This window comes from Nuphar pumila, chromosome 4, assembly GCF_984573655.1.
Source record: "Nuphar pumila chromosome 4, dmNupPumi1.hap1.1, whole genome shotgun sequence".
In the NCBI taxonomy this organism is placed as follows: Eukaryota; Viridiplantae; Streptophyta; class Magnoliopsida; order Nymphaeales; family Nymphaeaceae; genus Nuphar; species Nuphar pumila.
This window is the reverse complement of record NC_143252.1, coordinates 115,031,662-115,044,136: the sequence shown is the minus strand read 5'-3', so window position 1 is coordinate 115,044,136 and position 12,475 is coordinate 115,031,662. Positions and strand designations below refer to the sequence as shown.

Genomic DNA, 12,475 nt, shown 5'->3' with positions numbered 1-12,475 from the left:
CTAAAAGGCCATCTTATAATTAATTAATTAACATTAATTAATCTTCTACAACTAAAAGACGTCCGCTAAGACTATCTATCATGACATGCTCTTCTTGGTGGACCCTACTCATTAATTGGCTTGAGCTTAACACGTGTCTGGCTCTTGAGTGAAAATCTAGATCTTTGTCTGATTAACAATGTGATGACAACTTACACATCATTCTTCTGGGTCTCACTTAGGCTTGGACGACCTTCAATGCTTGCAGGAAAAGGCGTGTGTGGATCCTGTAGCTTGAATCTACACCGTCTTCTAAAATTAAGATCTTAACAAAGGCAATGATAGTTCCCACTTTTGTCAGCAATGACTGGTTAACAAGATAACAAGCAAACTGAAAAGCATGCCGGTGAACAGACCAGAAATGCCCCCAGGGCACACAGTTACGCCGGTGTAGTTAGCCACTCCGACGGTTACACAAAAAGCAAGGGAATTAATCCCCACCATGATCAGTTCCAGTGGTTGCCCACATGGCAGTGTGGACCAGTCAACGTTAAACAACGTTCAGGTTGTTCAATGCCCACCAAAGTCGACCTCCCCTCCCACATCAGATGAAACATTGACTCTTCCTGTTTAATCAGGGAACTGCAAAACATAGTTTACATTTGTTGCCAAGGAACCACCAGACGCTAAGAACCTGTCCCACAATGAACCTGGTTCCTTGACCATGTCTCTTTCCAATGATCCAGCCAAAGCTTGTCAGTGATACAAAGCTTGAGCATTCAACTGCTCACGACATCCCCTGCGTGAAATTAACTCGATCCCACCTCCGATCCGTTCAGAATCACTACAGCGCAGGTGTGGTCTCTCCTCTGGTGAAGTGAAACCGATGATGAGCCTTTCTTCAGGAGCGCCTCCAGATTCAGCTAATGTAGTTGTCACAAAGGGAGACAAATACTGGTGTAACATTGGAACCCCACGGCGATACTTTGATGTAATTTTGTTCATATTTTCATAATAAACAGGTAGTGGTCAGCCTAACCCCAACTTTCTCTGTCGAAAAACAAGGATGAGGTGCATTCAGTTAACAAAAATTTATCCATTCATAAGCATAGAAAGAAAAAAAAGAAAAAGAAGGTAATTTAAATATACTTACCATGGCAAATGGGAGAAAAAAAAACGGTGTACCATAGTTAAAAAGTGAACTTGAAAAGCAACACACACACAAGGGAGTTGAGAATTTTTTGGCTAATTTATAGGAGATAGAGGGTAGCGTCTTGATTTTAGACGTTTTAAGGGAGGAGAGAAAAGAAAACATCTAAAGGAGAGACGTTAGGGACCTTTCAATTTCCAAGAGAGAGAGAGAGAGTTCAATTTTCTTTTAAATGTTTATTTATTTATGACAATTATTAAAAAATAAGATAGTTGTTGGCAAAAAGTTATTTAGGTTGAGACATGTTAACATGATAGAGAGAGGGGGCACTTTTCACCATTCTTTTCAGTTTTTTTATTTATGACAATTATTAATAGAGGGGTAGAGGTAGTTATACGTTTCCGTAGCTGTTGGTGAAAATTACAATACGGCATGCTGTTGGAAAAAATTACAGTGTAGCATAGTAATAATTTTTTTTGGGAAGACTCTCTAAAGAGGGCAAAAAAATTTTGAGGACACTATTACAACACATGGTAAGAGTGTCATTTTAAGAAAAGTTATAAATCATGTAATTTTTGGCTCCTAGTGCCCCTGCTTATGCTTTTATAATAAAAAATTAAGAAAACACACCTTTTTCTTCAAAAAAAAAGTTGGAGTTAGACAGATCGTACCTTATACAATCATATACCATTGGGATTCAAACTTGTAATGTCCCAACACAAAGTGACGTGCAAAGCGGTAGTGTTTTATGGGGCATGAGGAGTTGGAAAAAAATGAGCCTCCTATTAATAGTAGGAGTTCGGGGGCAGCGCCTCCGATTTTTTTTTAAAGAATCAAAATAACAATAAAATTTGCATTCACATTAAACAAATATAATATTTCAAATATTTATATTATATTAAATAAAAATGTATAAAATATTTATATAAACTACCTCTGATTGTTTTAGAGGCAAAAATAGTTATCAAATCAGTTTAATCAAGTTGTTTAATATTAATTAACAGAGATTAACTAATACAAATATTTATATTGTTTTTAGATTTAACTAGCAATAACATCAATTAACAGAAATTAACTCATAATAATTAATAGTAATTAACTAACAAAAATTAACTGCTAACAGAAATTAGAAATCAGAAATTACAGTGAAACAAGAAAGTCAAGAGAATAAAACATAACCTGATAGTATCATCATTCAAATAACGATAAGAGTTATATTTTTACTAAACAAATATGCTATTCTAAATATTTATATTATATCAAATAACAATGTCTAAAATATTTATATAAACTACTTAAACACTACTCGTCTAGCTGTTTTAGATGCAAAAATATTTAACAAATCAGTATAATCAAGTTGTTCAACCATTTCTTTCTTAATTGACAACATAGCCAATCCATTCAATTTGTCCTGAGACATAGTTGATCTAAGATAGTTCTTAATTAACTTCAATTTTGAGAAACTTCTTTCTGCTGATGCAACGGTAACTGGTATTGTTAGCAAAATCTTATAAGCAATATAAGCATTTGGGAATAAACCATTCAGTTTCGCCAAATAACATAGTACATCAATTGCCGTTCTTTCAGTGGTTAAATAACACCTCAGGGTCATCAACTCTGTAGATAAATCATAACCATCAATATCTGAACGTCCATCATGACTTAAAAATTTCTCAAGCTTCTCACAATACTTATTTAATCTATTTAAGGGATCGACTTCAGTCTTCAACTTCTCTAAGTTTAACAAAAATCCAAAAGTCTTTTCATATTGTTTAAATTGTTCAAACCGGAGTTGAAGGGAAGATCGAGCTTGACCAATTATAAACAAAAAATATTCTACTCTAAAAGATTCTTCACTTGATAGTGTTACATCGACAGTGCCACTTTCATCAAACTGTTTCTTTTTTTGGGTTATGCATTTTTCTTGAAATTTAGGTTCAAACCCCATGTCACTTGCTAGTTTCTTAGCTTCATCCATGGCACTGAAAAATCCACATTCTCTATACTCATCAAGAAATACAATAAGTCCTTGTAAGAGGTTGACTGCAATGCCAATATCCATACTTTTAGACTGAAGAAACTTACTGACATTATTAATTGCATATAACAATTTGTACCAAATCACCATTCCAAGTAAGAACTCAAAATTCTCCAAATCAAAAATTGCTAAGGTCTCGACCTCACTCTTTGTTTTGGAATCTTCACTTTTTTTCAGCCAATTCAAGTAAAGCATTTCTTATTTGTATAGTTTGATCTTTTATAGCTTTTACACTCTCAACATGACTTTTCCACTGTGTTTGTGACAATGGCTTCAGAGTCAGACTGGGTACCATATCTTTAAAAAAAATTCATCTCTTTGGATAAGAAGAAAACAATGTATAGATGCGTTGCACTACTCCAAAGAATGATTTAGCTTTAGGACAACATTCCACCATATCCACAATTGTCAAATTAGGACTATGACAACCACATGATTCATTTCAAGTATTCTTTTTTGGACACCTTTGTGTCTTCCACTCATGTTAGCGTTGTTGTCATACCCTTGACCTCTTATATCATCAATATCAAGCCCAAATGTAGTTAGCACATTTTTCAATTCATTTGACAATCCAAGTCCTGATGTATCATCCACCTTCAAAAATTCAATCCAATATTCTTCTATTTTCAGTGTGTCTATCGAATCATCAACACATCGTAGTACTAGAGACATTTGTTCTTCATGACTCGCGTCAGGAGTACAATAAAAAATTACTGAAAAATATTTTGCATGTCTAACTTTTGCAATGATTGCACTTCTCACTTTGTTGGCTAATGTCAAAATTAACTCATTTTGAATTTTGGGTCCAAGGTATGTATACTGAATTTCTCGTGCTTGAGCATGCCGAACGTGCTCCTCCATTACTGGATCAAATTCAGCAACCATTTCTATCATTTGCAAAAGTAGGCCATTGTTCTCACCATAGAGTTTCTCATTATCTCCTCGAAATGCTAAAGTGTTTTTGGCAAGTTTTTTCACAATGGAGATTATTCTTGTCAAAACTTGCCTCCAATGTTGCCTCTCTTTGTTGATTTGAACTTGCACACTCTGATCAATTGTTTGGTTTGTTTTGAGTCTCTTTTCTAAATCAATCCAAGAAAACATGCATTCTATATGATCTCTACCAGCTTCATGATTTCTAAGACTTCTATGCATATTATGCCAATCGTTGTATCCATGATTGCCCAATTGCCCCATTCTGCTTATTATTTGTGGTGTTTTGAACAACTTGTAGCAGAAGCAAAATATTTTATCTAAAAAGATAGAATATATTAGCCATCTTCTATCGGATGTCTTCCCATTTGTCAGTACACGTGTATAATGTGATGAATCAAAATGCCTATTGTTTCTATATTTAAGAAACAAGATGTCATCCACTCCCTTTGGACCCATTTCTACTAAAAAATCTTAGAGTTTCATATCAATGTTATTCTAATTTGCACAATCCTCTAAATTCGTAGTTGAATCTTCAGTTTCTTTAATCTCTTCAGTTCGAGTTCCATCTTCAGTTTCTTGAAACAAGATGTCATTCACTTCTTCATTTTCATTCAGATCCATGAATTCATGGGCTTCCTCATTTTCATTCAGATCCACGATTTCATGGGCTTCCTCATTTGGTTCCACAGTTCTATTAAAATATTTGTTGATAGATCCGGTTTGACTTTGAATTAATATTGCTTTCCTTTCTCTTCTTTTTCTCTTTTGAGCACCAGATTTATGCTTAAAAGGCATTATTTGTTGCTTATAATTAACAAATCATAAATCACAAATACCTGTAATTAACAAATCACAAATTAGAAATCTAAATTTAACAAAAATACCTATAATTAATTAACGACCTAAAAAATAACGAGCAATTAACATACAAAAGTATCAAATTTCAATTTCTTGGGAGATTTCATAAGGTGCACCTCAAATTCTGGAAAGCAAATGAGGAGCCCAAATTGAAAATGCAGGGATCGAAAAAAAAAACAGAAATCCAAGAAACCAATCTCATGAAGTAGGCACCGAAAAGCAAAACACATCACACAATCACAACTTTCATCACACCCCACCACAAAATTCCCCAGAAAATGCATCAACCTTCTTTTGGGCAATAAAAAAATGAATCCCAAACCAAAATCCCCCAAATGGATTCATGTGGAAAGAAACACATCTAGTACAAATTCACATGATTTGCATCACCCCTTGCAAAGAAGAGAAAAACATGAAAAACTCACACAACATTCAAGAGACAAAAAAGCATGCAAACTCACTTGGATTTGGGAGGCACAATGACTATCATCACAAATCTTTCCAATCGAGAGCTATTGCAGGGAAGCACCATCTTTGTGAAGGACGATTGAGAGGGGAGACACCGTTTCAACGCTATGGCCGCTCTAGAGAGAGAGAGACATAAAGCAGGAGATGGTTGGAGGAGAAGATAGAGGAGATCACCAACGATAGCTTCCTTTTGAGAGAGATGCTTGGGGTCGAGAGCTTGGCTTCCATTGTATCCCCTGGCTACACCGCACTGAAATGGGGCCAACTTTTTTGCCCCTAATTTTAAATATGGGCCCACGTTTCTGAAATTTCAAATATATTGAATTTTTCTTGAAGAAGGTGAGAGGGTACAGGGGTTTTAGATTGAAGAAGATGAGGGGGCGCATGGGTTTTTAATGTTTAATTGGATCCAGGTCGGGTAAAGGATCCGAGTCTGATCCATTACCCGAACCTTTTCTAAACAAATGGGGAGCTCGGGTCTTAAAAATGGGCCCCTAAATTTTTTTTGGGCCCAGGGGCCCTAAGGCCCAAGCCACATTGGCCTCTTTACAAGTCTGGCTCTGGTAACATGCACTTAGGGGCGGAGTCATATTGTGGGCAGGGAACCCCCCAAGGGGTAATTGGTGTGGGTGGGCAGTGCCCACCCTGACCCAGAGTGTATGTGGGCAGTGCACACCCTGACCTAGACTGAAGGTCTGACCTGGACTTCCCCAAGACAAGGTGGGCACCACTCGTGCCCGGCCTGATCAATGGGTTAGGGTGACCCCGAGCCAAGTGTCGAGTACATAGCCACCCTCTCTCTCTCTCTCTTTCTATCTATTTATCTATCTATCTATCTATCTATCTATCTATATATATATATATATATATATATATATATATAACTCCCCCGAACCCCCTCTTTGTCTCTATCTATTCCTTTAGCATGATGTATGATGCTTGTTAGGGTTTTTATTTTTTTATTTATGTTATTTTTTTAATAACATAATTGTTTAATTATGGTTTTAAGGTTTTTTATGTTTTTTTAATTAGCATTAGGCATGTAATTAATGCTTAATTTAATTAGAATATTAGAATTTTTTTTCAATGAATGTAAATTCATGATTTTTTTAGAGATTAGGGTATTGATTTGCATTTTTTTCAAATGATGCAAATGTTTAATTATAATTTTTGGGTTTTTTATTTATTTTTATATATCATTAAGCAAGATTTCATTAATGCATGCTTGATTTTGATTGTACTTCTCAAACCCTTAAATCTTTGATTTTTGTTAGAATTTAAGTTTTTTATTTGGTTTCTAAAATGCCATGAATATTTAATTTGGTATTTTTGTCTTTTTTTCAATCAACATTAAATATGATTTCGTGAATGCATGCTTGATTTTGGTTAGAATTTTAAGGGTTTTATGTTTTTTTTTTAATTAACATATCTATGAATCATGTTGTTAGGGTTTTGATTTGTTTTTTTACTGTGCATTAGATTCATGGCTCCGCCCAAGCGGAGCCCCCAATGGTTAAGAAAACACACCTATCGTAAATGATGGGCCGTATTTTTTCAACATATTTTATCCATGATGTTCTTAAAGCTACAGTTCAATTTGCCTATCAAGAAAAAAAGCGACAGGTCATTTGAATAATGCAAACTACTTCTAGACATTGATCGGAAAACTTCTTGAGAAATAAATATTCTAATAAGTACTACAAACTTTATTAACACTAAAACTTGTACATATCTTCATTATAAAATATGTGACATACCTATCAGAAAAAGAAAATTTCTTTACATCCTGACAAGAGTTACAAGTTGCACATCATCACCACCGTCACCGTTATACCTTATCCCAACTACATGAGACTAGCTAGCTTAGAGTCTTGTTTAATTTCTTAAGATTCATATTTATAGGATGTGGGTAGGGTTTTACTGTCAGTTTTTACGGAGGCCAAACTTCCTCCTTTATTCAGGCTTGAGACTAACACTAATCGAGTCGAGGCGGAGTTGAGTTATGAGTAGCATCTGTACTCCAAATGCTTTATGAACAAGAGTGGGGTCACTGTGTTTGCCTCTAAAGAGATTTCAGAGGCGAGGTATGATCGCGTTGCTCCAAACTCAGATTGCAGCAGGATGATGTGAAATGATTAATTCGTGAGATAAAATGGTTATGTTCGGGGCTCAGCAAATACAGAATTTCTGCTTCAGCAAACACAGATTTTCTGTATACGTTTTTGCTCACTAGTTCCTCTGTTATGTTTATTTCTTATTTGTTTGTTCTGTAAACAGGGTACTGTACATGCTCTGCTCTTCTCATTTGGCGTCTAATGTTGCTCTGATATAGTAGGTGTGATATCACACCCATCTATACTAATCGATGTTCACCACTGATATATCAATGAAGCTTTTATTTCTCTCTCTCTCAAAAAAGTGGGGTTACCCTTTGCCAAGAGAGAAGAAATGGGTATGATTCCATAACCTTCATTGCCCCTTTAGCTTTGTTTCTTGCGGTATTTTGGTGTCAGTGTGAAATAAGGAAAAAGATTGCTATCAAACTGCATTAATCCACACCACCGATTCTTAAAAAGCAACTACTAACCTTGGAATGCTTTTTTTCCAAGGAGTTAATCCATCCACTAATCACAGCTAATGAGGGGTTTGAGATCTTACGGTTCCCTCATATGCCACGTAGAGGAAGACACTATGTTATGATGGAATCTTGACATGTGGGCATGTGTTGAGATTGACAGCTTGCATATACAGACAAATGGGTACGCGTCTTGCAATTAATCAAGTCATTACAATAATTTAAAGTTTTGATGTTAGAAACTCCTAATTTGACAAGAGAAGCATATGATAGCCATAAAGGGACATCAAAGGCATCTCTCTCTCTATTTTTTAGTTTGTACCCCATAATTGAGCCCCACGTCTTTGCACGAGTGCATGCATGTTTTTATTTAAGCATTTCCTCCTAACATATATAATTTATTTCATTATACTATACTCTCTTTTTTTTAAAGAAAATTAGTTAGAGAGATAGAGAGAGAGGGGGGAGAAGGTGGTAGCTGCTAACCAGCATTCTATCTAATCGAGCTTGAAGGTTTTCTTTTTCATGTTTTCTTAAATCTCACAGTACATATGTGTTCTACATGCTTTATTTTATATGAACCAACTCTTGGAACATCCCATTCCGATACATATGACGGTTTTTATGAGGTTTAAAAATTGATGGACAAAGTTTTCATAAATATTCAAGCTTAAAAAGTTATTTTTTTATCAAAAAAACATGATCCAAATATTGTTCCTTAACAAATTGACCATCACTACAAGAAAAATGCTAATTAGCGACGAATATTTGCGACGGAAAAAATCCGTCGGATTAGCGAAAGAAAACTATTTGTCGCTAACATTTGAAATATTTGCAAACGTAGCGACGGAAATATTTTCCTCGCTAAATCCGTCGCTACTTAGCGATGAATTAGCGACAAAATTTTTTGTCGCCAAAACACTACAAAAAATACTAATTAGCGACGGATTTACCAAGGGAAATTTTCCGTCGCTAAATAGCGACGAAAAAATTCCCTCGCTAAATCCGTCGCTAATTTTCGATTTAAACCATCCCGCCTGAGGCGCGAAATTTTCCCTCCCTCCTCCCCCCCCGTTTGATTTAAATCGCCCTTCCTCTGACGATGCGCATCAACCCTCCGAGCGTCCTCCTCCTCCCGCTACCTCTCCCCCGCGCCGTCTTCCTCCTCCTCCCGGCGGTGCCCCTCGCCGGTCTCCACTGCCCGTCCTACCTCTCCCTCGCCTGAGGCCCTCCAAGCGTGACTGGCGTCGGCCCCCGAACCGTCCTCCTCCTCCCACTACCTCTCCTCTGCGCGCCATCCTCCTCCTCCCGGCGGTGCCCCTCGCCGGTCTCCACCGCCTGTCCTGCCTCTCCCTCGCCTGAGGCCTTTCGATCGTGATTGGCGTCGGCCCCCGGACCGTCCTCCTCCTCCCGCTACCTCTCCCCCGCGTCGTCCTCTTCCTCCCGGCGGTGCCCCTCGCCGGTCTCCTCCTCCTCACGCTACCTCTCCCCCGCGCCATCCTCCTCCTCCCGGCGGTGTCCCTCGCCGGTCTCCACCGCCCGTCCTGCCACTTCCTCGCCTGAGGCCGTCCGCCGTGATTGGCTCGCTGCGGAAGAGCATCCCGACGCCGAAACCCGCCTGTGCAAAAAAAATTGTTTCCTGCTGGAGAACGCGCCGGCAGAGAGCAATTTTTTTTTAATTTTTTTTTTAAAATTTAACGACGGATTAGCGACGGAGATTATACATCGCTAATTTAAAATAGCGAAGGACTCGCGATGGATCATGTCCGTCGCTAATCCGTCGCAAATTAACGATGACAGTAGCGACAGATAAGTTTTGTCACTACTTAGCGTCGAAAAAATCGCGATGAAAGTTATTCATCGCTAATCCGACGCTAATCCGTCGCTAAACCGTTTAGCGACGAATTAGCGTCGGATTAGCGACAGATTTAGGTTGTCGCTAATCCACAGGTTTCTTGTAGTGCATGTTGAACACATCTGTACCGTCAGATTTAAAAAAAAAAACATGAAAAAACCCTTAAAAAATCTGACTAGCTAAAAAAGTGCTTAGCAGCTACCACCTTCTCTTATATGTAAATATCAATGTTCATGTATGTTATATATAAGCATATAACATGTTTATATCTTCCACGCCTCTAGCAATATCGCATAAAAATTTGAGGTAAGACAATGCATGGGACCAACACCAATTTAATTACCTTTTTTAATTTATTTTTGAAAGAATTACCTTTTTTAAAATAACGAGCCAACTTGTGAAGCATTTTGAAACTATAATGCACTCAAAGTTATCATGTCAGATAGTTTGTCATTTAGAACACTAAGAAAAACAAACAAATATTTAAAAAGAAACTATTGGAAACCCTGGATTGATAGAACAAGTCAGAAGAGAAAAAGAAGAGGGACATGGATTATGGAAATTATTGGCAATAACTAGAAAGTTTTTTAAAGTTATCCTCGAACAATAGCCAATACTTTCAATGCCCACAAGGGGTTATGCTACGGACAAATCATTCAAGAAAAGGTCCTTCGATCATGACATCAACCATGATACCATTCGGTTGAGATAATTGAAACCAAAACAATGTGGACATTGTGCTACATCCAAGCCAAAATTTGCACTTATCAGTCTCATGGGTAAAACTAATTTTATGATTTTAATAAAAAAATATATACAAAAATCAAATCAACCATAAGTGTCTGTTTCATTCAGTGTGCTAGCATTGACTGAACATATCACCCCATAGTAGTAGGGCCAATCAACAAGTTGGACCTGCACTAAACCGGTTATCCGGACCCAGATCTGCCTTAGAGGATCCAGTAACATGTCCGGTCCGGACTTGAGTCCAGATACAGATAGCATGAATTAACTAGCAAAACTCATACTTTTTAACTTTTGCATTGAGAAGCAGCAGATCTTAATTGAAACGTTACACACCGAGGTACATGTACTACTTGGATCTTGTGGGTTTGACCCAATTAGCTAATCAGACATATTTTATTGAGCCTAAGCCTGAGTCGATCCATAAGAAGAGTGGACAGGGTTGGATGGGGTGGTGTTGCCAATTTCTTAAAATGATAATTAATCAAAGAAAATTCACAACTTAAAGCACAATTTCCGAAAACCAGATGGATATGATATGATGTTTTTTCATTGGCATGTAGAGAAATCAGTATATCAAATGCTTGATCATGCCCTTTATTGCATGGAGAGGAAGAGACCCAATATTCTTCCACAAGATTAAAACATAATGAAAATTTAATTGATCTTTATAATAATAAAAAGCATTTAACCTAATAAAAAAAGAAAAAAAAGAAAACAAGCAAGAAGAATAAAAAAAGGGTGAGCATCATCAAAGTGGGTCACGGGGAGCATGTGCAACCATGTGCAAGGTTGGTCACTTGTGGTCCACACCACTTCCCCAACCCTAAAACGTTGATTCCTAATTTTACTTCCTCTACCACCATCCGTTCTTCATCTTCCTCCCCCACCCCCTCTTCCTCTCTCCTTCATAGCACCTTTTTCTACATGTGCCTGCAACTCTCTCTCTCTCTCTCTCTCTCTCTCCTTCAGTTCTTTGATTACCATAATTTTTTCCCCTAAAGACAATGATAACAAAGAAGACACCCCTTTGAAAACAAAATCCTTTGTGTGTCAGAGTTGGTCTTTCATTTCCCAATACCTTTTGTCCTTCCTATCCCTTGGTCCCCCTGTGTCAGAAAACCAAATCTTCCCTGACATTCCTACACATTAAATCACCACTTTGGATTATCCAAACTCAACTATACACATACTCGCAAAAACCTCTCTCTCTCTCTCTCTCTCTCTCTCTATAATGAAACCTTCCACAAACCCTAAACCCTTCCCTACCATGTTTGCAAGGCGCTTCCTCAGAGCCCTCACCGCCATAAACCTAAGCAGACGCAGCTCCACCGTCTCTGCGCGCGCCAGGAGGATCAAACAGGCTGCAGATATCAGCTTAGCTTCTGCAGCCATGGCATGCAACGCAAAGAAAGCATGGAGCCGCGCCGTGCTCAAACGCAGCCGAGCCTTCATACAGAAACAGCGGCAGCTAGGGCTAAAAACCGCCGTCGTGAAGAAAGAGAGCCGACTAAGCCGAGCCGATGTTCTGCGCCAGCTTGTCCCCGGAGGCGAAGGACTGGATTTCTATGGGTTGTTGGAGGAAGCCGGCGATTACATCAAGTCGCTAAAGGCTCAGGTACAGGTCATGAAGTGTATCGCTGATTCATTCTCCCCATAAACCGAGTTCTTTTTCTTTATACATATAATGGAAGAAAAACTAGGCAAGAAGAAGAAGAAATAAACATTCACATATATATATATATATATATATATATATATTCGGAGACATAAAGTCATATGTAGATCTTGCATCCTTTGATTGTTCAATGTAAATTAGAAATAATACTTGATATTATTGAGTAATGTCCAGGTTGAAATTAAGACAAAATT

General features: G+C 37.7%; 1 protein-coding gene across 1 annotated transcript; it reads left to right on the top strand.

Annotated features, from left to right (window-relative positions):
- The first annotated feature begins 11,996 nt into the window (after window positions 1–11,996).
- On the top strand, window positions 11,997–12,263 carry LOC149840700 (transcription factor IBH1-like). The gene has a single exon (XM_090005119.1). The coding sequence runs from the start codon at window positions 11,997–11,999 to the stop codon at window positions 12,261–12,263; it is 267 nt and encodes an 88-aa protein (XP_089861245.1).
- The last annotated feature ends 212 nt before the right edge of the window (window positions 12,264–12,475 follow it).

Excerpts from the sequence above, each read along its gene's own strand:
- LOC149840700 (XM_090005119.1), top strand. The coding sequence starts at position 11,997 with ATGGCATGCAACGCAAAGAAAGCATGGAGCCGCGCCGTGCTCAAACGC.